This window comes from Fukomys damarensis, unplaced genomic scaffold (assembly GCF_012274545.1).
Source record: "Fukomys damarensis isolate Sample0158 unplaced genomic scaffold, DMR_v1.0_HiC HiC_scaffold_13, whole genome shotgun sequence".
NCBI lineage: Eukaryota > Metazoa > Chordata > Mammalia > Rodentia > Bathyergidae > Fukomys > Fukomys damarensis.
Window position 1 is genome coordinate 36481321 of NW_022900925.1, and position 25961 is coordinate 36507281.

At 40.5% G+C, this 25961-nt stretch overlaps 1 protein-coding gene across 5 annotated transcripts in view; it reads right to left on the reverse strand.

Annotated features, from left to right (window-relative positions):
* The window catches only part of Ikzf3 (IKAROS family zinc finger 3), a 78491-nt gene extending 56092 nt beyond the window's left edge, over positions 1-22399 (reverse strand). For all 5 annotated transcript variants that reach the window (XM_019206906.2, XM_010620028.2, XM_033763025.1 and 2 more), the window contains exon 1: positions 22361-22399. In XM_019206906.2, the coding sequence (XP_019062451.1) occupies positions 22361-22367 (7 nt within the window). In that variant the 5' untranslated portion in view covers positions 22368-22399. The remainder of the gene's footprint in view (positions 1-22360) is intronic.
* Between the last annotated feature and the right edge of the window lie 3562 nt (positions 22400-25961).

Here is a 25961-nt window from a genome sequence, read left to right on the forward strand (position 1 = left end):
TCCGGTAGACCCTTTTTTTTTTTTTTTTTTTTGTACCAGGGATAGAACTTAGGTCTGTGTGTCTGCCAGGCAGGTGCTGTGCAGCTAAGCTCCGTCCCCTCCCCTCAGGTTGGCCTGGAAGTTGAAGTTCTCCTGCCTAAATCTCCAGAGTAGCTGGGATTATACACATGTGCCACCAAACCCACCCAGCTATTTTTTTTTTTAATCCAGTAAGACTAGATTTTCTATTCAAGTTTTAGTTACTTTGAGGCTAAAACACGGCCTGTCCTTGGGCAAAACTCCAACAAACAGTCTTTTTGGGATCATTTTCCTAATGCCTTCAGGTGACAGATTTTTTTCTTCTATTTTGTCCAGAATTTATAATTGCTATCTGTGAAAAGGCTGGTTCAACAGGAGATACTCCTCTATAACTACAAAAAAAATTTTTCTTTTTTTTTTGGTACCGGGGATCAAACTCTGGTCCTTGCACTTGCAAGGCAGGTGGTAGAACCACCGAGCTACGTCCCCGGCCCTATAACTACAAATTTTAAATCTCTTTTATTTCTTCTTTATTTTCATGGTGAATGTTTGCTTAAAATTCTTCAGGATAGTACTTACTTCAAATAGCAAATACTGTAATCAAGTTGTTTCAATTTTTGGTTTGAAAAATAGTCATTATACTTATATTCTCTTCATTTAAAAAGTTTGATATATCAACCACTAGAGGTTAGCAAAACAAAAACAAAAGCAGGGGAAATACGCACATCTAAAAACAAGCAAAGCAGCATCATGGCCTGGAATGTTAACACCCAAGATGGGTAAGAGGGACGTTCGTGAGGAAGCGGGTGTGGCCCGAAGGGGCTGCTGAAGGCCGGAAGGTCCTCGCATGCACGGACATGTGGACACTCGGGGCACGGGAAGTCAGAACCCAGGAGGCCAGGGCACCTGCTTCGGAGGGCTGCAGCCTGCAAGCGAGAAAGAGACTGTCCGAGCTCAGCGACAGCCTGCCATGGGGTGAGTGCCAGTACAGCGAGGACCTCTGAGCAGGGGCGGCTGTGTGGGACCGCAGACCGTGACCAAGACGGCCGGAGCTGGCAGAGTGACAGGAACTCCCTGCGCAGGAGTGGTCAGGCAAAGTGGCAGGACCTGAGGCAGGAGCCCACATCCACAGTCGGTCCGGCCTGCGGGCGTCTGAGCCCAGGCGGTTGAGAAGAGCGACCGCACGAAGTGGTGACCACGGTGTGAGATGGCAGTCCCAAATTAGGCACGAAGACCATCTGTGTGCCAAGGAAGAGATGGCTGTGGCGATGACTGGCTTCATAAAGGGGACCGGTCCAATGTGTAGCTATCATAAAACAGTGAGGGCCAGGCAAAGGAGTTACAAACACGGGAGCCTGTAGTGCTGGCATGGAGTCGGAGGTGTGGGCATGACTCCCTGGCTCCTGTACATGAGTCAGGACTACACCACGCGTCATGGTGTAAATGTATGTACGTGAATGCTCACAAACACAGTCCCTAGCCTTGTCCACCAAAGGCACACAGTAGCAGTCACACTACCTTTGGCATTAAGTTCTCAATACCCTTCTCTACTTAAAAAAAACAGGCTCCATGGAGAAATGGTAGATTCTGGGGTCGGGGCAGGGAAAGCACAAGATGAATCTGGGACATTTTTCTGTGCCACAAAGCAAAGAAGAGCTAACAGGATGAAGAGAGGATCCTCAGAGGATCCAGAAGCCATCATGAAGTGGTCTCCACGGGTCAATATGGGACAAGAGCACATTAAAATAATAACGATAGCATCGCATTATAGGCCCTTAAAATTCAGAAGCCCGTTCTATTAATGAAGAGGTGAATAAATTGAAAATCTGATGACAAGTAAGATATTCATCGTTTCAAAGTGCTTCTCCTTCAAAACAGTTACCAGTCACAAAGGCAAAAATGGAACTAGAAGAGAATCCTGGCTGGCACCACTGAAAGTGAGCCAAGTTATACGTAACTGTCATCAGTGACGAGATGACAGGAAGCGACACGCCACTGACACCCCAGAGAACACAACAGCACTTTTGTGATATCCCCGCCAGGCACACGCAACAGGAATCAAACCTCAAGGAGCACAGCTGTGACTGACAGAGAGTTACCAGGCAACCAGCCTATACCTCTCATGTCCAGGTCCTGAAAAAGGAGGATCCGTCCAGACTGAGGGGAGGCTAAGGGCACGACAGCTGAACGTGACATGCTTCTGAGCCGACGCTTGGAGGAAACAGCATGAGGTCTGAGGATTAAATGGCAGCAATGTATCCAACTGATTTCCTGGTTTTGATGGTTGTATCATAAGACATCTACTCTAAAACAGCCAAGAATGATAGGGATCATGTCAGCAACTTACAAAATTTCCAAAAAGAAAAGTTTTCTGTACTATACTGCAACTTTTCTGTACGTTCTATAGTTTTTTTTAACGTTGAAAAAAAAACTGTGAAACTTTCAATTGCTCACAAAGGATTCTTAACAGAAAAAAAAAAAAAGAAAAGAAAACTAGTTCAAAGGTTTCACATGAGCAACCGTCATGTGGGAACATCTTCTAGTTAAATATAGCAAGATGGCTTTTGATTTGGTGACCTAAAGGCAAAATGTCCTTGTCCCTAGAGCCTTTTAAACCTTTGATGATGATATTTAAATAAAGCTCAATAAATAATATTTGGGGGGTATGAGACAGGGTCTCACTATGTAGTTGAGACTGACCCGGGATTCACTATATAGTCCAGGCTGGTCTTGAACTCACAGCGATCCTTCTGCCTCAGCCTCCTGTGTGCTGGGATTACAGGCGTGTGCCACCACGCCTGGCTTCAATAATATTTTTAAGTGTCCTGTGTGAATTGTAAATAACACCAGAAATAACTGAATATAACTTCCAAGAGAATAAAGAGGAAATTCTACCTTAGCATTTATAAATTAAAAGAGACATTAAAACCATCTAAATCAGGTTACATAAATGTTCTTCTTAGATATTAAGAAATACTTAAAACATGAAGACAAGATAGATTGGATTACATCTCTGCCCTCAACTTCAAGGTCTTTATAAGAACACAAAAGCCATTCGAAGACAGTAGTGCTTGGATGGTGAAAGAATTCCCAACTAAAACCAGGTTAATTAAATATTTCTAAGTGCAGCAAAAGCCTTTAGATTTTAATCAATCATTTTGTAATTTCTTTCCAACTTAGCAAAAAAACCAACAAACTTTCCACTGATGGAGTCGACTGGAATCTTCCCAATGTATAAGCAGTCCATACAGCCTAAAATACTCTCCAAAAGAAAGCTACAGAATGCTAGGTTGAAAAGCTCCCTATATTTGGAAAATAGATAACTTTGGAGGCTGGAGAGGGAACAGGGTAGCTGCTAGCAGGGACGGTGTGGTTTTGGGCGAGGAGCAGCTAGCTGCGTAATGAAAGTTCTGACATCAGTCACAGTAATTACTACAAAATCTGTGAATACTTAAAGGTTCACTGAATTGTATACTTTACGTAGTTGAAGTTACGTAGCATGTGAGTTATATTTCAATAAAGCTGTTAAAACAAACAGAACAGCCAGGTGCACTGACACATGATGGTAATCCCAGCTACTTGGGAGGCTGAGTTAGGAAGCTTACAAGTTTGAGGCCATACTGAGCAACCTAGAGAGATCCTGTTCCAAAATAAAATAAAAAAGGGCTCTGGATGCACCTGGGTAGTGGCGTGGTTGCGTAGCATGCGCGAGGCTGTAGGTCCAATCTTCAGAGCTGCAAAGGCATCAACAATAACAACAGGACAGGATCCATGAGAAAGTTTCCTGTACTGATGTTTACGCATATCTGTCTCAAATGATAGGAGAATCTTGCAATGGGTTACATCAAGATTTATATTTCAAAAAAAATCTTGACTTTCTATACCTCTCCTGTTATTTGAATAGGTAGAGGGTGTACCTGCCTCAGGGCCTTTGAATTTGCCCTCCCTAGGCCTACAGCCCTCCCCCAGCCCCTGGCTCATTTCCTGTCTTCATTCCGGGTCTGCTCTGACATCATTTAGTCTGTCAAGCTTCACTCGGCTCCTCTGTCCCGGTACCCTACATGTCCTACCCAAGAGTCACCTCCAACGTCCCTCTCTCTTTCAACTTTGCTTTACTTCTCATCATAAAATGTCTTCATCATCTCTGTTGCTCTTTTTAAATCTCTCTCCCCACCCAAATGGAAGCTCTGTGCAAACAGCTGGTCTGTCTTGGGTCTAGAGCCCACTACTGCTGGGTGCTCAGCAGACCCTTGTTGGATGTACACATTTTGATGTCCCCAACTAGGTCCCTCCAGACTCTCTATGGCCTGTTGCCTGCTTCAGGACACCCTGTGAACTAAGAATGGTTTTTCACTTTTTTCTTTTTCTTTTTTTAAAGACGGGGTCTCGTTTTGTAGTTCAGGCTGGCCTTGAACTCACTATGTAGCCCAGGCTGGCCTCAAACTCGAGATGATCCTCCTGCCTCAGCCTCCAAAGTGCTGGGATTTTGGCATGCACCACCACACTCAGCTAGTTTTTTACATTTTTAAATGGTTGAAAATAATCAGAATACTATCTCATGACACTGTAAAATTATATACAATTCAAATTTCAGTGTTTATCAATAAAGTTTTATTGGAACATTTTGCTCACAGTCTGTGGCTGATTCTGTACCATAACCACAGATTTGTTGTCCTTGCAACAGAAGCTATGTGACTTGCAAAACCTAAAACATGCACTATCTGGTCCCTTACAGAAAAAAATGTGTAGAGCCCTGCTCTAGATCTGTTACTAACACTGCACTTCCAGTGCAGTAGACACTAGCTACACGCAGCTTTTAAGTTTAGATTTAAGTTGCTTAAAATTTGAAGTTTTGTGTCTGCCACTCCAGCCACATTTAGAGAACTCAGGAGAATTCTAGTGGCCTCTAAATTGTACAGTGCATATAAAGAATATTTCCAGCTTGGCCTGGTGTTGCACACCTGTAATCTCAGCGCAAAGGCCCTCTGTTCAATCCCTAGTATCACAAAGACAAAATAAATCATCATTGCAGAAAGCTCTGCTGAAGAGCACTGCTGGCAGCTGTAGAATCTCTCAGTTAGGGTCAGGGTTAGGGTTAACCATTGGGAAACTATTGCAAAGCTATGGAAAACAAACACGAACAACTCTGCAGTGCAGCTTTATTTGCAAGGCTGTGGCGTGGAATCAGTGTCAGCTTCCACTAGCACAAGAAAGGATAAAGACAACACGGTAAGCGTGCACCACAGAAAGCTAGTCGGCCTTTAAAAAGAGGAAACCCGGGCATTTGTGACAACATGGAGGAACCCGGGGACATTCGGTTAAGTGAACACTGCCTGCTCTCACTTCTGTGTGGAATCTAAGAGTCAAACTCAGAAGCAGATGCTGGGTCAGGGCAGAGATGGGAAGACGCCCAAAGGTTCAAAGTTTCAGTTCAACAGGAGGAAAGGTTTCGAGATCTATTGTGCAGCAGGGTGACTATGGTCAGCATGTTTTAGAATTACTAAGAGAGTAAACTCAAGTATCTTACCACAAAAATAAGTGAGGTAACAGATATGTAATTTGCTCAATTTAATCAGTCCGCATTGCATGCACAGATCAAAACATACTGCAGCACATAAATGTATATAATTATGATTTGTCCATTAAAATAACATTAATAAAAATGAAGTAAAATAAACCAGAAACTAAAACAAAACAAAATAAAACCCAATAAGCCTGGATAAAGAGAAGAAAATCAAACCTTGCTTTAATCTTATTTGAAGTTTGAAAATAAAACTTAAATTTATCGGCCAAAAAAATTTTTTTAGAAAATCAGACCAGGAAACAACAATAACCTATTCTATCATGATTTTGAAAACCCTGAAGCTGGAATTTCAGGGTAAAGTTGAGGTTTTCATTATTGCAGTAATCAAAGACAGCACCCTTTTACACAAAGCACTTTACAAATTTCACTGACGGAAAAATTAATGTGTCTTTACAGTGGGTAAAAAAAACTAACCAAGTGATGCCAAACATCCAAATAAAAGAATGTTTATTTATTTTTTGGTACTGGGGATCAAACTCAGGACCTTGTGCTTGGGAGGCAGGTGGCGGAACCACTGAGCTAAATCCCAGACCCAAATAAAGTATTTTTAAATGTACCTACATGTATGTGTACAAATCCATACTTAGCACAATGTTTCCATTGGGATTCCTAAGTATCATCCGATAAAACCACTTTCTTATCCCAGTCAAAAGCCAAAACTGTAACATGCAGAACACCCTAGACTCTCTTTTCATGTCATTTGCCTCTCTGCCCTTCTCACAATAGGCTTTAAAGTTTAATCAAATCGTAAGTGCTTTCCAAGAACATCACATCTCTTTCTTTGTTTGCTTGAAGGAGAAGAGGTTTATTTTGACTAGCACCTTACCTTTTAAATACCAAATCCAGTCAAGGATGGAACTGTGCTATTACTGAGCTTGCTAACAAACGCAGTGGACAGTAAATGCTAGAGCTTCTTTCTTCTGTAGCTCCACACAGCATTCTGCTATGGTGAGGCTTTCTTTGCGTTATAGCAATCTCAAGTTGCTTTCTATTCCTATGGAAAATGAGCCTTCACCACAACCTGACTGGCAGGCGAAAATTTCAAATTTGTTTTATTCCTTTAGATTCTCTTTTCACTGACAGAGATGACATTTCAAAAATTCACTTGTTGGAATTTTTCAAGCTTTTCCCTCTGATTCTAGCAATCTCACATACTGCAAAATGAAAGTGCGGGGGGGATTACAAACAAATTTTAAACTTGGACATGGCAGGAGTCTGGTTAGCAGATGTCACGAAGCTCACGTGTGAGTGTTTTACTCTTAGCTCTAATATGAATTAATCTGCAAACAAAACCAAATGCTTACACTGGCAACACAATTTATAGCCATAGTTTTACTCAACTGGTTATAAACTTGCCTTTACTATTTTTTTTGTTGGTACTGGGGATAGAACTTGGGTCCTTGCACTTGTGAGGCAGGCAGCAGAACCACTGAGCTAAACCCCTGGCCCTATAATACTATTAAACAGTCATCATTCCATTAAGAATACTAGATAATATGCCAGACTTGGTAGCGCATGATTGTAATCCCAGCACTCGGGAGGCTGAGGCAGGAGGATCACTGCGAGTTTGAGACCAGCCTGGGCTACATAGTGAGTTCCAGGGCAGTCTCAACTACATAGTGAGACCCTGTCTAAAAAAAAAAGGAAAACAAAAGAAAAGAAATACCAGACAATAAAGTTCTCTTAGTTTCAGAGATCAGATTTCCACTTGCTAGTCTAATTTTCCAGAAAGAAAGGTAGACGCTAAAGATCAAGATGTCAAATTTTAGAAAGAATCTTGGGCTGAATTTGTCAGCTACCAGGGGCTGTCAGGTACCCCGAGCCTGACAGGTGCCACAAAGCTGTCTCTGAGTGATGCTATTCTTTTTTATCTGCATCACAGTAGACTGACTCCTTATCCCTAAGCGTCTTTTATTTTTAAAGTTTCTCATATATAAAATGTCCACTTTCAACTAAATCTTTGAAAATGGACAATTGCAACATTCATACAGGGGCTATAAATGGGCCAAGGAATCTTGACTCCTGTATCTGAAAATCCCTTTGACTGTTCTCTTTATCACCACTACATGCAATCACCACCGCAAGACCAGTACTGCAAGAGGAAATGGACCTTCTAACTGAGGGCATAAGACTGTTAGAACTGGAGTGGGTGCATTAACTAGCTTACCACCCCGCCCCTGGTGCCATGTTCTCTCACTCTTCCTTTACTGTAAAATCTCTGCTCAAAACTTCTCACAATACTGAAGTGACTCCTTTCCGTTTCAGGAAATTCTCATGGTTAAAACACAAAACCTTCTCCCTTAAAAGAAGCTGAACTGAAGGGCCAGGGATACAGCTCAGTGCCTGCGGGGCAAGCACAAGGTCCTGAGTTCAACACCCATACAAAAAAAAAAAAAAAAAAGCAGCTGAACTCAAATTCCTGAAATGTCCGCTCTTCATTTAACTTCTGGGAATCCAGGGGATAGGTCCTCAGCCACACTGAGGGCTGTCTTGTTGACCTGTTTTTGTTTGCACTTGGTCCTTCAAGAATGTGCCCCAAGCCAGGCATGGTGGTTCATGTTCTAAATCCCAGCTACTTGGAGGCTGAGGCAGGAGGCTCACCAAGTTCGAGGCACACTGGGAAACCTAGTGGGACCCTGACTCAAAAGCAAAACTGAAAGGGCAAGGCATGGCTAAGTGCTCCTTGGGTTCAACCCTCAGTACAGGAAGGAAGAGGGGAAGAGAAGGGAAGGAAAGGAGGGAGGGAGGGAGGCAGGGAGAGGGAAGAGAGAAAGAGGAAGAAAATAAATGTAGCATCAACCACTCAGCCCAGTAGTGCAATGAAATTTCTCTTTTATCTCCTAAACTTAGAATTTTCACTATTATTCAGAAAAGAACAGAAAGAATGACAAAAAATATGAATTCAAGTAATTGTCCAAAGGCACGATTTTAGTGACATATTAAGAAACAAAGGATTCCTCTTTTGAATTGCCTGTTGTTTCATATAATTTAAATTATGTCTAAATGTCTCCTATAAAGATTATAGATTTTATTTATTTATTTGTTTGCTTGTTATTTGAGACAGTCTTGCTATGTAGTTCAGCCTGGCCTTGAACTCACTATGTCGCCCAGGGTGGCCTCAAACTAAAAGTGATCATCCTGCCTCAGCCTCCCAAGTGCTAGGCTCACAGGCGTGCCCCATCACACCTGGCAGATTGCGGATGTTAGGAGGCTGGAACTAGAAGAGATTTTAGGCTCACTTAATTTCAAATACTTTAATTGTCTAAAACTGTATTGTTGCTTGCTGATTGTGGGGAAAGGAAGATTTGAAAAATAAAATGACAACAAACAGCATGGTGGCACACCTGCAATCCCAGCACTCTGGGAGGCTAAGGCAGGATCACAAGTTTAAGCCCTGCCTGGACAACTTAGCAACTTAGAAGAGCCTGTCTCAAATTAAAAATTAAACAATGGCTAAGGATGTAGCTCAGTGTGCGGGCTGAGAGCCCTTGGTTAAATCTCCATTACAAAGCATTCTTTCAAGGGAGAGTAACCCCAGAACCACAGGGTTCTCCATTCCCTGGGGCTCAGCTAGTGGCTAGGGTTATTTTCCATGAGAAGTCAGTTATCCTAAAGTTACCCTAAAGTGTTTCTACTTTACCTTGGGTACCATATGCCATTGAATGAACATGTACAGAGAGAAAAAAAAAAGGACCAGGATTGTGTCATGTCAGTGCTACTTAAAATGTGCTAAAATGATTGAATCTAACACATTCAAATTAAGATTTTTACTTTATAATTGTAAAGTGCCTAGCTTTTGTTACAAAATACCTAAAGCCTGAGCTAGGTGTGGTAGCACAGGCCTGTGAGCCCAACTTGGGAGGCTGAGGCAGGAGGATCACCACAAGTTTGAGGCTGGCCTGGGCTACATAGAGAGTTCAAAGCCAGGCTGAACTATATAACAAAACCGTGTCTCAATAAATAAATAAATAAATAGATAGATAGATAGATAAATAGAAATAAAAAAAAATAACTAAAGCCAAAACCAGAATCTGTAATTTAATGAATATAATAGACCTAAATGTGAAAATGTAAATATCTAAGTACTATAGGAAGACAGGAGAATATTTTCATGGAGTAGGCAAATATTTCTCAAACATGATACCGAAAGAACACTTAATCACAAAAGAAAAAGAATTGATAAATTGGTCTTCATTAAAATTAGGAATTCTAAAAACAAACTGGGAATTCTATTCACCAAGTAGATTAATAATAAAATTATAAACTGGAGAGAAAACATGTACTCCTGACAAAGTACATTATCAAAATATATGTGTTTTTAATAGCCTACAAAATCAGTAAGAAAAAGATAACCAACCAAAACAACAAAAACCTTCAAATGACTAGAAGATTTAGGTATTTCAGGAAAGAGGATACCCAAGTGGCTAATAAACATAAAGAAGGTACTGAGCATCATTACTAATCAGGAAAATACAAATTAAAACCACAACAAAACAGGACTGACTACCCTCCAGTAGATGGGCTAAACTTTGAAAGACTGACAACAGCATGGGACGGCAAGATTGTGGAACAACGGAGCACTCAGACATGGCCATGGGACATCCAAGCAGACTGCTGCAACCACCTCCAAAACCACCGCGCAGGGTGGGTCAAAGCTGAACATACACCTATGTTCCGGGCCACGCATGCTAGCTCAAGAGGCATAAATGTGTACGTCCACTTGAAGATACAAGGACGCTCTCACATAGCCACACACTAAAAACGATCAAATGTCCATTAAAGCATAGATGAATAAATTGCAGTGTTTTTAAACTATTCAACAATGAAAGAAATTAAATTACTAGCAAATATAACAACATGAACAGATTTCCGTTGAGGAAAAGAAGCCACACCCACAATAAAAACGTATACTGTATAATTAATTCCGCTGATACGGAATTCAGGAACATGGAAATTAATCTATGATGACAGAAGTCTGAACAGCATTTAACTGAGAGAAATGGGGATATTAATTATAAATGATTCCTGGGCATGGTGCTTTACATGGGCACCCAATTCCTTGGGGGGCTGAGGCAGAAGGATCGCAAATTTAAGACCAGCCTGGGAACCTTATCAAGACTATGTCTCAAAACAAAATAGAAAGTTACTGAACATGAGCAAGGCCCTAGGTTTGATCCCCAGTACTGCAAAATGAATAAACAAATCCATATAAAAATAATTATAAATAGCAAACCTTCTTAGATGATGTAAATGGTCATATCTTGATCTGAAAGGTTGTAGATAGGTTAAAAAGCACAGACTGCTATGGACATAGACATATACTTTATTGTACATATTACTCTTAATTTTTTAAGTCTATTGAACACAACTCAGATATCTAAAATCTTAAAACTATGAAATGCAATTACAGCAGCATCTTCCCACCTTTGAGAAGAGCACAGAAAATCGACGGTTTCTCGTGGTTCAACTATAGAATCTTCTACTTATAGAATCTGTATCAAGGGCCCACCACATGGGGCCCACACAGCTTAAAAATCCTCACAGTGAGGACGCTGATGTCCATGCTGTGCTTTGGACGTGGCCTAAGTCCTGAGTACCCCCGAGGGTGATGGAAGCTCGGTCCTCGGGGTGGAGGGACAGGGAGATGAGGGCTCCTGTGGAGAGGGGAGCCTTGTAGAAGGTCCTTGGGTCACAGAGGGCTGGGCTTTAGCTCAGTTGTTCCACTGCCTGCCTCAAAAGTGCAAGGTCCCAAGTTCCATCCCCAGTACCAAAACAATAAAAACAAAATTCATTTTCTCATTTGTTTTCTGAGACAGGGTCTCTCTTTATAGTTCAGGCTGGCTTTGAACTTACTATGTAGCCTAGGCTGGCCTCCAACTCATAGTGATAACCCTGCACCATCACAACCAGATCAACCTCTTTCCATAAACAGCCTGCCTTGGGTATTTTGTTATAGTAACTGACTTAATGCAACAGTCATGTGTTAACTAAATAGGAAGATATTTTCAATTCTCCCTGAGAATTGGGACTTTAAAATCTATTTTTTAAAATTAATTAATTAATTAATTTTGGTATTTTTGAGACAGGGTCTCACTACGTCGTTGAGACTGACCTGGAACTCACTATGTAGGCCAGGCTGGTCTCGAACTCACAGCGATCCTCCTGTCTCGGTCTCCCAAGTGCTGGGATTACAGGCAAGTGCCACCATGCCCGGCTTAAAATCTATTTTAACTTTGATTTTTTTCAATAAACTTAGGCTACATACAGTATAAAGGTCTCGTATCCAGAGAAAACAAAAAATACAAACAAACATAAAATACAGTTTTTTAAAAACCCTCAATCTACTTTTCCCCCCCAGTAAGATCTCCATTTATTGCTTCACCTTATAGATAAACTTCTAAAAAAAAAGGGTCTCTTTTCAAAGCTTCTGCTTCTATTCCCATTTCCGCTTTAGCCACTTAAATTTGGCTTCCTTCCCTGTCGCTCCACAGAAACCACTCTGGCAAGGTCACTCGCAAGTTTTATGTGGCCAAAACCACCCCACATTTTTGCCCTCAACTTGCTTGATTCCTTAGCCACATCCAACATAGCTGACCATCCTGTCTCCACGAATACTTTTCTTTCTTGAATTCAGTTACATCACACTGCTGGATTTCTTCCCATCTCGTTGGCTGTTTTCATGATTTTGTTGTTTATTGCTTTTTTGAGACAGGATCTCACTGTATAACCCAGGCTTGGCCTTGAATGCACTGAGTAGCCCGGGATAACCTTGAACTCGTGGCCATCCTCCTGCCTCAGCCTCCTGAGTGCTGGGATTACAGGCATGTGCTGCCACAACCAGCTGCCTGGCTGCTTTCTACTCTGCTCCTCCACCTGCCCAACTGAGGCATTTCTCAGGGCTCTTTTTTTTATTATTATTTTTTGTACCAGGGATCAAATTTGGGTCCTTGCACTTGCTAGGCAGGCAGTGGAACCACTGAGCTAAATCCCTGGCCTCAGGACTCTATCTTGAGTCCCCTTCTCTCAACACACACTCTCCTCAGGTGAGTCCACTCATTCTCTTGGCTTTAAAGATGACCTTGGTGCTGGGCTGGGGATTTAGCTCAGTGGTTCTGCTGCCTGCCTTGCAAGCACAAGGACCCAAGTACCAAAAAAAAAAAAAAAAAAGAAGATGACCTTGGTGCTAAAGATGCCCAGATTCCTATCTCTAGCCAGATCTCCTCTTTAGAGGAGAGGTCACCGATTCTATGCCCCACTATTATTTTCCATATTAGCATTCTGTGTATTTCTTCATAGCACTGAGCATGATTATTATGGGTTATATCTAGACGTCCCCCCACAGCCTCATGCAGTCACAGGTGGAGCTTTTTGGAGGTGGCTGGATCTAGGGGAGGTGATGCTGGGATCAAGGATTTGATGTTAGGATTAAGGGTGTGAGTGCCACCTGCCCTACAGGTGGGTACCCTGTGGGTACCTTATATCTGGACAAGATACAAGGGCCACTGCTTGATACTTGCTGCTTAGTGCTTGCTGTCTTCTGCCTTCTGCCTGCCATGAACTGTTTCTCCTCTGCAATGCCTCCCTGCCTGCCACCATGCCTTGGAGCCAGCTAACTATGAACTAAAACCTCCACAAACTGTGAACCAAAATAAACCTTTCCTCCTTTAACTTTGGGTGTCCGATATATTGTCTCAGCAATAAGAAAAGTAAACTAAGACAATGATTTTAAATTAATTCAACTGTTATTACTTGGCTTTTTATCTGTCTTCCTTCCTTACCTGACTGAATTCCACCAGTACCAAAGCCCTGTCTATCTTGTACATCACTGTCTTAACAATAGTTCTGCATATATGGTGCATAAAAGTCATTCATGGAATATTTTTAATGAAGAATAAAGACTTGTGACTTTTGAATTGTGTTGTATAATAAATGGTGCATTACAAGACTACTCCAAATGAAATGCAAAGCTTTCACTGTCCATCTATCCCTTAAAATCATCATCTAAACAATAAAAACATAAACTAAATCCATGAAGATGCCTAGCACTGATACAGCAAGTGCTATGAAACTGTCATGGTTTCTGCTGATGCTGTTCAGACCTGGGAAAGGCCCACCAAACTTTTGCATGAGCAAGAATTCCCTGGGGATCTTCTTAAAATACAGATCCTGACTCAGTAAGTCTGGGGCCAGGGATTTAGCTCAGTGGCATCATGCCTGCCTGGCAAGTTCAAGATCCTGACTTCAATTCCCAGTACCAAAAAAAAACAAAAAACAAAAAAACAACTAACCGACTCAGTAAGTCTGGCCTGGCTTGCTAAACAATTCCCAGTGTTACAAACTGGTGAAACTGCTGGCCATTCTTAGAGTAGCAATGTTCTAAATATTCCTCATAGAGGAGGTATGAATTGAACTGAGCACTCAATGGACCTAAACTTTGTGTCTAGTGTCTTCAAGATGACTTCACATTCACTATCTTATTTAAGCTGCGCTTGGTCTCTTAGAGTAAACCCCTGTTTATTTAGAAGAGTGGTTCTCAACTTTACCAAGACTCAGTGCCCTCTTTTAGGAAAAATATTTTATAAGACTCTTTTACTAATGTGAATTAAATACTACCTATCTGCACACACATGTTTTCTTTTTTAAAAGTAAGGTAAGACCACAACTGTAATGTAAAGGTGAACTAAATGAAAATAAATAAAGATATATAATCTGTATCCAAAAGGTATTCAAAGATACATAGTCTGTATTCAGACAGAATAATAAAGTAGGCAGGTGGTTTTGTAGAATCACTGTGAATGAAACACCTAAATTCAGAAGGACACAGGCTGCATCACTAATGGTTAAAGCATATGAGTCCCGAAAAAACAAAGAAATCACCCTCCCTCAAGTTACACGGCAGTTGCAGTTCTAGACAAATTTCAGCGTTCTGAAGCATGCAAAAATATTTCACATTTAAACACAAAATGGAATGAAAGTCTACAAGTCATGAGGCAGGTACAAAAGGTCAGTGAGTTTCAGCAAAGGAAGAGAAGAATCCTTCTAGAATTAGGACCGGGGATTTAGCTCAGTGGTGCCGCCACATGCCTTGCAAGCGTAAGGATCTAAATTCCATCCCCGGTACCAAAACAATAGAATATAGAATCAGAGGTGGTGGCTTCCCACCGGACATAACAGGAGCAGAACATAATGGACACCTGAGGATTTCAACTGGTACGACGGGCGCTGTGAGGCTAATAAGAAAGTAATCGTGGTCCTGTATATTTGTCCTATTAACAGTGTCAGGAAGCCAGTAAAAGTCACTGTGTGTTGCAATGAGAATGAGTTGTTTTTTGGACTTGTTGAGTTGGAAGAACAGCATTAGAGAAATGGAGAGTTAGGATGGGCGTGTAACAGGATTAAGCATCCTGTGGAAAGGTTTACTGAAGCTACACTGAGAAGCAGCTTCAAATGTTTTCTGAGTAGGGATTAACTTGATAGTGTAGGTATATCATTCTGACAGCAGTCTTCAAAAGAGAATGAGATACAAGTCTAGATATAAGATTACCAGTAGGAAAAATATATGTATACAGCAGTCTGAGTCAGCGGTTTTCAAAATGTACTCTATGGAACTGCAGGGCTCCAGAGGGGCCACCAGTGCTGACCTTTGACAGAGGAAATGCAGGCCTAGCCGTGGTCTCTTACTCCCTACCCCCACGCCACCCCCGTCCCCCATCTGGAACACCACACTTGCATCTGTCCCACATAATTTTGTCCCATTGCTTAACATAAGTTTTGTTGTGTTCTTGTGCCTGATCCTGATACCTGGTGAGTGGGGAGACTGACGGTGGAAGACCCAAGTTCATCATGTAATAATCAAATGTCACTGGATGGATATTAGCTACACAATCTAGAAGCACTACATGAATTTTAATATCAACTTGTTCAATCATTATTTGTCCTATTATACAGACTGTACATCCCTCCCCAAATTAGAGAACTTATTAAAATCTTCTAGCCGTTTGGGTTTGAGGCAACTTAGGACCCAAGTTCAGTGACTGCTGCAATAGCTAAGCATGGGATCCCTCAAGAAACCCCAGATCCCTTTCACTGAGGTGAGGTGTGCAAGCCACACTCACTGAAGCACCGCACATCTGTGTACATCCTGGGGTCCTCGCCCTACTAAGAGTCAAGCTAGGAGTTTTACCTGCGTCATCCTACTCAAAAGTTTACAGAGCTATAACATCTATACATCATTATGTGTTATTATGTTCTCTCAGGAAAATTCACAAAGATTCAGAAACAGCTGGTTACATTCACACATGCCAAAGGTAGATTTCCCCTTGAATCCTTTTTTTTTTTTTTTTCACTTTGAACTCTTGTTGGTCAAAGTTCACAATTTTCTTTTTTGAATACATGAAAAAAGGTTAAAATTTTTTAATATACCCATAGCAACAGTCTCATCCATTGTAGGGTTGCCCCCCCCACCCCACAGCTAGCAGAAAGGTGTTGGTTAGTAAGGCCCATCAACCCTTTTGTTCTGCTAAAATGGTTCACAAACCCACAGAGGCAGAGAGCAGTGGTTTACAGCAGTTGTGAATAATCTCTCTCCTGGTCTCCTTGGAGGTACTGGCAGCTCCTTGGAGCTGCTTTATTTATTATAAGCTACTGGCTCATCTATCTCTATAAGTCTGAATGGTACAGCATAACATCCATGGTACCAAAATAAAGCTGGGAAGCTTTACGTAAATAAGGAAGTTGTTCGGGTCCAGGGACCATGGGTTTAATTTCAGGCAGTTGTGATTTCTACAGAACTTGCTGCATCTTAGCCATTACTGGCTTTGAAAGTCTGTTTAGTAGGAAAGAATCTGTTTTTATACCAGTAATTTTTTTCTGGTACCAGGGATTGAACTCGGGTCCTTGTGCTTGAGAAGCAGGCAGTGGAAACACTGAGGAAAATCCCCGGCCCCAAACCAGTAATTTTAAACCTTTTTTTTTAAAGAATTTTGGTTTTTACAAGCGAAATCATAAATGGATTATCAACTACAAAACAGAACAAGAGATTTCTTAGTAATGTACAATAATAATTTTGAATACATAATAATTAGCAAAGAGTTAAACTGTAAGAAGACAACTTTTAAAGCAAAAACTAGAATCAGCTGAGGATTTGGCTCAGTGGTTCCACAAAAATAAAACAAAAACTAGAAATCTCAAGTTGTGGATTAAAATTGCAGTCTTATCCACCAGTTTGAACATGTTAATAATTTCTGTATTTTGTCTTATTTGCCAAAACAGAAGAAACTGAAGAAGAAAGGTAAGTCATCTTTGAAAGCTGAGTCGCTAAAAACATTTAACATTGATATTCTTTGATTCTGAACATAAAATTCAGACAAGTAACTAAAGTATTAATAAGATTAAGTATTTGAAAGATTTACAATATATAATCATGATGTGTCATATTACATGTTCTTGTTGGTGAGCATGTTATTACTACACTGCTAGAAAAGCATGTCCAAAGCACCTAAGCTAAGCCTTGATAGGCACTAAATTTTATACAGGGAATGGGAGAGATAGTAATGTTCTCACTTAAATAATTTTACATGAGCAAAAAGACCAGTAAGGAACCACAACTCTACTTAAGCCACATTTACACTCTTTCAGTATTTTTAGAGTGAGCAAAAATTCCTACGTTGAGGTCAAAGAATAAATTTATACTTTGATAGTCTTCAGCGCATTAAAACTTGGGATGCTATGTGAAAATCAAATGAAACTTAAATCAAGTTGGGCCAGAAGCACTTTTATGAAACTGTCTACCCTGTGTGCATGCACATAACCTACTATTAATGAGGGCTAGAAATTGGGGTCAAGTGGTTCCTTATCTATAGAGACAGAAGCAGATGGCACTGAAAATGATTAGCTGTTAATATAAATCTAGTTACTACCAGTTTTCAGTTTGGAACTACGTCCACCAGTAACTCCATATCTGCAAACAATACTTGTAAGTTGATGAGAGTGATCTCTATTCACATCCACCGATTCTGTATAGCCACCATGACAGGAAAATTATTCTGATGTGCCAAATCTTCTGGTAAATTAAAAATCTCTCAAATCAACATAATTTCTTCAAAAAACTGAAATTCCTGTGATACAGAGCCTAAGAATCAAAAAATTTGTTTTTTAGAAATAGCTTATGATGAAAGCCAGGCATGGTGGTGCACGCCTATAATCCCAGCACTTGGGAGGCTGAGGCAGGAGGATTGCTGTGAGTTCAAGACCAGGCTGAGCTACATAGTGAGTTCCAGGTCAGTCTCAACTACATAGTGAGACCCTGTCTCAAAAAAAAATAAAAAAGAAAGAAAGAACAAAGAAATAGTTTATGATGGGATAAACCCCAAGACAGTAAAGTTAAGTGAAATAAATCAGACACGCAAGCTTAAATACTGGATAGTTTCTCTTATATTAGAAACCCGAAGAAAAAATAATGTGAAGAGCAAAACACAAGACAGATAACAGGGAACAAGGATATAGAACTTCTGCAAATAAGAAGGGGACCAAGGGATGGAGGGAGCAGTGAGAGGAGGGAACGGGGAGCCAGTACGTGTTGTGCACATCACCAACTCCCCATAATGAATGCAATCAGTATGAACTACAAACATGTTTGATAAACATAAAACACAAATAAAATCAAGAAAATTAAAATCCCCCAAAATAGCTTACTACTGGAAATTGCACTGCATCGCTTAAATTTAAAAAGTACCAAAAATTTCATACAAATCCAAAATTAGAATGCACTGTATGAGTTCTTCCAGAGCAGAGCCAAATCTGCATCAGAAGAAAATGGTAGTATTTATCACATTGGATTTCGCTAACACCCCAACCTCTTCTACTAGTAAGCCTTTAATGTTACCTCTGACAAATTATTCAGTAAAATAAACTAGTTCCAATGTCACTGCAGGTCAAGTATCCCTGCTCCAAAATGTTTGGAACCTAAAGTGTTTCAGATTTTTAAAAAATGTTTGGAATATCTGTTTACACACACACACACACACACACACACACACACAATGAGGTATCATGGGGCTCAGACCTGAGTCTAAACATGAAGCTCATTTGTTTATCCATGCGACACAGACTGAGGTAATTTTATACAGTATTTTAAGAGCTGACTTTGACCACTCACATGAGGTCAGACAAGGGATTTTCCATCTATGGCATCCTGTCAGCACCCAAAAGGTTTTGGAATTTGGGGTTTTCAGATTTGGGGTTTTTGGATTAGAGATAATTTGTATTTTAGAAAATATCACTTGAAAACTTGATGCTAATTTCAGGCCACCATCTATATCTTACTGATATATTAATGACTAATATATAATACTGAAATCTGCTTAGGTAAATTTAATAGGTAAGTTTGGTTTTAAGTGAAAACCTGACAAAAATCTCAAGAACATTTTTGTTTTCTAAGCTTCTTTTTCAGTAATACCACCTAAGTACTATTAAAAATTAAGAGTTTTAGCGAGCCAGGGATTTGGCTCAGTGGTTCTGCTCCCTGCTTTGCAAGCGCAAGGGACTGAGTTTGATCCCTGGTACCAAAAAAAAAAATTCAAGTTTTAGCAAAAAAAATCTAGCACTAATCTATCAGCAAAAATTATTCAAATACAATGCATCATAACAAACATAATGAAATTACTTTTCATCACTGTTTTCCTAATTGAGCACAGCAAACCCTAAGAGCTTTCTGCAAACCAGGCACTCTCCTGGCCTGAGCATTTGCGAAGACGGGCCCTGTGCTAGCTAAGTGGAGGAGGTGAGGGGCCAGGCGGGGCTCATCCCCAGAAGGCCCTAGGGAAGGTCAGGGACAGCAGTCATCCATGCAGGCTTCATTATCATAACCCTCTTCACACGCTGGAAGATGAGAAGGGAAACTAGGTAGAGAAAGGGTAGAAATGCTGTTAGCAAAGACGTGTAAGTGTGAACTAACATAGTGGATTACAGGAAACAGAGACTTCAAAAAACTATCCTACTAGGGCCCCCTTAGCCTTTCTGTGGCTCTTTTTCCTTAAAATGTTGCGTTTAAATCTCCACACATTCATAACAGAGATCAAGCGAACATCAACCACCCAGCACAGGGAAAGGGACCTGAAAATGAAATGTGGCTGCCATGTAATCCACGTGCAGAGAAACAGGCGCTGACATCCACAAGGAGACAAACCCGGGCTGTGGGGTTTAGTTAGGTGGTGGAGTGACTTGCCTAGCTTGTGTGACGTCCCTGAGTTCAATCCCTAGCCCAGGGGAGGAAAAAAGGAGACAGAGACAAAAACTGCAAAATAACCCAGGATTAATTAGTAAAGGAACATTCAATTCTACACAGTTAAAAAGCCTCTGTGAGAACAAACTATAGCACAATACATTACCTGATTGTCAGGATAGTAACCCAGAGTCACTGAGATAAAAGCTGTTTCTTAAGTACCTTGTTTTAAGTCAGAAAGCTATGTAATATATGTACTTAGGGCTCTACCCAATATTGTTAACATAAAAATATTTTATATTAAATCAGAAACCTGTGGTTACCTGTGAAATTATTTGTGAACCATTTAATTTTCCAACAATATCAGCGATAAGATGTTATTATAATGCAAATAATAATGTATAATGATATATGAAAACTAGGGTTACAGATTGTGAGAAAATTAAAAAGCTGTAGCTTATGATTTACTACATGCATTAACTCTTTTCATTTTTACAGGACAAGATTTCATTTTCAAAAGCTTGTTTCACTCAACATCTTAACACAGAAAAAGTCTTGATAAATATATGCTGACAAATGAAAAATGACTTTCTATACTGAAGGAACTACTGACAGTACAGCATTGCATTTCACAAACAATAAACTAGTATATTAATTTAACCCCCAAATTTGGCAGAAAGTAAAGGTATTCCATAAAGTCTCCTATTTCCTTACATTGCCAAGGAGGGATATATTACAGATCAAATCACTGTCTTACATTGCGATCAAGATATCAAGATAATATAAAAATATTTTAAATATCAAAAATATGGGCCAGATTAGTCAATTGTGAACAATAATGAACTAGATATTTTACTACATTAAATATTCTGTCCTAAAGCTCTGATGTGAAAATACCAAACTCGCATCATTAAGTTTTTGCATTAAGCACACTAATGCCACTTATCTATCTCTATGGACCTATGAATTTAATTTAGCAATCTAAACTCACAACTTTTTCAAACTCCCAGGTATATATTCGATATTCCAGCTCTTTCCTCCTATAGACCGTTCAGAATTCAATGCACAAATTATCATCCCTTTCATCCTCAGAGAGACTTTATCAGGCTTATGTAAAAATCCATTAGGTCACTAACATCCTAAATCATTCAGTTTAGTTTCTTTATTTAACATTTATTTTATTTTTTATTTCACATTTAATAAGTGAACTTGGTAATGACATTTACAAAGAATCACTCCAGTTTCTATGGAGTTATATGATTCTTGATAAGTGACACAGGTAAGACTAGGAAAAGTAGTGTTGGAATAGTGATCTATAACTTCACAAAAACTATTTGTAATAAAGCATGGGACTTTGTTAAAAAATATTTTCCTACAGTTAACAGCAACCCAGCTTTCTTCCTGTTCAAAGTACAAATTTAAGGTACTTTCAAAACCCTGGTAATTTTTAAAAACAAACAGTTTTTCACAGGAGAAAATAAGTCAAGCATTATTCAACAATGGCCACTTAAAAGTTTTTAATATGTAATAACAACTATGTGTACCTGTGTACAAACTGAGGATATAGGGACTGCATTGATGCATTAAATTATATTGTTAAAGGATTTACCATTTTTATCTGCATCTCACAGTATTTCATCATATTTTCATAACATCATACACTCTAGAACCAAAGCTATCAAAGATTAAGATTCATGGCAATGAGAGACTCTTCGGTATTATGAAGAAAATTTCCATGTTGTCCATAATAGTTATCAAATTAACACTTTGATTAGTTAAGTGTTATTTTTAGTAGAATGAATGCTTCTCAAATTCTTTTATAAGTACCACCTCCTCCCAAGTTGAAACATATCTGCCATTTTCAAGATTTTACAAACACTTGTTGAAAAGACTATTCAAGAGTTTATAATAAGCAGTATGTCTTTAAGTGTCCCAAGGAAGTACACATGGATGTTATTTTTTCGAAGCAAGGATAGTTTGATGAATTTCCAAAGTAATTCAAATAAACTCAATGCGAACCTGGTTTTTGCTTCAGGTGAAATAGAGGCTCACTAGGAAGATCAGTTCCATGGGAACTGCAAGTGCCCGTTACTTCAAAATGTCCCTTTCCAGTAAGCACCATTCACCCCCAGGGAAAACAGTCACTTTTCATGTAAAACAAGTCACTCGAGTAGCCTAATTCCAATGGACACCGAGGCCATGGACCAAAGAAAAGCAACGCAAGCATTCATTCCCCCCGCCGTTTTGTAGCCCATCCAGGGGCACCCCAGAAACTCACGCTCTCTCTCTCTCTCTCTCTCTCTCAACTCTCCAAACTTAGGGTTGACCTCTGGTGTCTGACACCCCATAAGAAACAAAATTGGGGAGCAGTTACCACTTTGCAGGGTTGGGGGAGGCGGGTGTACGCGAACCCACACGCGTTGCCTCTGAAATCCTATTCACTTTGACAAAAGAAATGCATAGAAGCAAAGCCGAGCTCCAGAGGCGCTAGGCGCTCCGCGAAGACCCGGGACCCCGCGGGGCCGAGGGGGGCTCACCTTCCATGGCGCGGGCTGCAGCTCGGGCTCCACGTGCTCCTGCCGCACTTTCCAGCTTTGGGCGCAGAAGGAAGGGACCGCGGGCGACTGCAGTGCCACCGCGGGGTTACAGCGGCGCTGGCTGGCGGCGGCTTATAGCGCTCACCGGCGCCCGGGTTCCGCACCTGCAGCCCACTCTGAACGTCAAAGTCAAACCCGAGGAACCGACAGCATGGAAAGGGCGGATCAGCCACCGGCTGGCGTCCTGTGGGGAGGGGAACCGTGACGAGCCAGCATCGCACCGCTCTCTGGGCAAGCCCAAGAGCGAAGAGCTTTAGGGGGGCGACCCGGGCTCTGTGTCAAGACTGGAGAGTGGTGGCCCTGAAAACCATGGAGGAGAGCGCCCTTCGTTTGAAGTATGCATAATTCGTGGGGTTTCCCCCTTCCTCAGTTTTTCACTTCATACGTTAAATGGTCTTGGTCCAGGTTTTCAGAGCAACAGTTCAAAAGCAGACTGGCACTTTGATCCATTTGACGTTTTCACTTTGGGGAGCAACTGTCTCGCTTTTGTTTTTCCTTGTGGGAGCTGGTTGGTTTGACACTGCTGGCAAAAATATAATTCTGTGTGTCTATTTTCTACAACGATACATATCAGGAAAGCACATAGGTTTGGAGGAACGGTAGTAAAATAGCCAAATTCACCAAAAGGTATTGTTCACAGACATATGCCAGTCAGCATCTTTTCCCAGCATCCTCCCCGCCTCATAGAGGCAAAGCACACGTGTGCACAGTGAGGACAGCAAGACGACAATACAAATTTTTCAACACATTGAAGTCTTTTTTGGTACCGGGGATTGAACTTGGGTCCTTGTGCTTGCAAGGCAGGCCATCAAACTGCTGAGCTAAATCCCCAGCCCACATTGAAGTCTTAAGGAGCTTTATTTAGGAGAGTCCTAATGACACCCAACGTGTTAAACAGCCAAAATATGAATAATTCCACAGTCACTCTTATAAAATTATTAAGGTGAAGGGCTTTTGCATAGTGGACCCTATCAAAATAAATCCATATTTATGAGTTAAAGCATGCACAGTATAATATTATGAATTTCTTTTAAATAGAATCGGCATATAAGCAATATATGTAATATATATTATATACACATTGTTTATTTTAAAATAATATATAATATATATGGTGATATATATATGTGTGTGTGTGTGTGTGTGTGTGTGTGCGTGTATGTATATACACACATACATACTTTAATGGGTGACTAATGCGCTGGCTTTAAAATCACAGCACCACAGTAGCATTGCTATAGCTGTGAATTGTTGTTTTGGAGGATACTATCAATTTCAAATAAATATTCTAAACACTAGGTTTAATTTTAGTACTGAAAGGGGAAATTTGTTGTTTGTTAGTTTCTAAAAGCAAAAATAGCACATCAAAAGTAGCAGAAGAGGAACTGTAAACTTTCACAGGGATGGTATGAGGATATTTGGTTATTAAACTTACAAAGAAGCTTCACTACCTTTCATTACAATGTTGCCTGTAGGTAATAGTGGAATGTTCTTCTCTATACTTGGTTCAGTATGGAGTATTTCAGGCTCCAAAAAGTGATACCCAAAGGGATAGATAAAAAGTAGATTAGTAAAATAATTTATGTAGTTACTCCACCCTTAAGAGTGGAGCACAAATCCCCATTTTTTAAGTGTTCTGACAAATGCTACCTCAGCCTGGTGATTAAGATAAACATCAATGGGGATAACGCATATTCCTAGTTATGTATACTTGATGTGATGTTTGAGAATGTTACTTTACTTTTGTGGTCCTCCTCTCAAACACCCATAACCCTAGTCTAGCAATGAGAAAAATATGAACCAAATTCCAATCAAGAGGCCTTCTGTAAACTACTTGACCACTTAAGGCCAGGGCAAGGTCATCAAAACTGTCATTAACCGTCAAGATCATCAAAAACGAAAACAAAAAGGAGTCTGAGAACCCAGAGATGGGGAAGAATTAAGATGTGTTATGTATACGTATCGACTCCCCATGATAAATGTACTCATTATGTACTACAAACATGTCCTAATTTAAAAAAAAAAAAGTCTGAGAAACTGTCACAGCCAAGAGGAATTTAATGGGACATAACAGCTAAGTGTAATATGGTATCTTGGATGGGATCCTGGAGCATAAAAACTAAGGAAATGTGAATGAAGCATGGACTTTAGTTCATAGTAATATATCACTATTGCTTCATTAATTGTGACAAATATACTATGCTAATGTAAAATGTCAATAATAGAAAAACCGGAGGTGGGGATATGTGAGAATTCTGTACTATCTTTGCATTATATATCTAAATCTTCTAAAACAAAAGTCTTAAAAAAGTATGGATATATATAGCCCCTTTCAACAGACAGTTACTGCAAGTTTGGCAAGGGCTCTTTTCATAGGAGTCAAAGTTTATCACACAGTTCTTACAAGGAACAACTACTTCATAACTAGGAAGTCAATAAATACCAAATTTATAAAGCACCTTGACCAGTGCTGGAACGACAAACTTCTAGGGAAGAGCACGCCTAAATTTGTCTTCATTATCTTTGCCTTAAGAAAGGAACAGTTGAGACTAAACCATGAATACGGTAACTGACAATGGGTAGATCTGACTCATTGAATCACATTTTATAGCTCATACTTTACAGATAAAATTAACAGTGACTAAAAATGAAATTACTGACAAAGGTTGCTCCTGGACCATCTGAGATAGTCCAAATACTGACTCGGCTCAAAGGAAATAAAACTGAAAACTGTTGATCTCACCCAAAATAACCATTCTGCACCTTGTCTGAACCTTGGGCTCTCTACCAACCAGCCTACTCAAAACCACTACTGAGGGGGTGTCCCGTTGCTAAGAAATAGACAATATGTAGGGCCTTTCAAGCCACCAGACTAGTAGCCAAGAAAGACCCATGACATTCATGGGTATGGTGTCTTCTGGAGGTCTCTGACATTATCACCCATTGCCACAGGAAAAACAGGTCTTGGCCTCTTGCTTTTCAATTGGGCCCATTTTCTAAAGCTAAAACTTCTACATAAATTTTTGCTAGAGGAAGGGGTGCCTCTACATTGCTTCATATTTGAACCTGGAAATGAAGGTTCCACATTCCTCTCCACAGTCAGGTCTGGACTGGTGCACTAGGATTCTTCAAAGTCTTGATTTCGTGCGCAGAAGCATACTGTGAATGAATAGTATGAAAGAGATTGCGCACAGTTTCATCAGTCACCAGAAGAAAGGCACAGAACACTCCCACGCGGGGCCTTCTGCTTCACGTGAGAAAAAAAAGTCTCAACAGCTTCTTCCTTAGGTCCTCTGGTTGCTCTACCCTACTACGGTTCTTGGGACCCACGGTGTTCTCTCCTAGATCCCTCCAGCCTCCACCAACCCCCGTCTAAGGAAGTCGCCGGAACGCAAAGCCCAGGTTTCATTTCCTCTACTCTCTTCAGTCCTTCGGCGCCGACCAGAGCGCGGGAAAATGGCGCCCACGCGAGGCGCGAAGGGCACGCACAACAGCGGCTGCGCATGCCCAGAGGCAGGGCTCACGCCTCCCCGCACTAGCC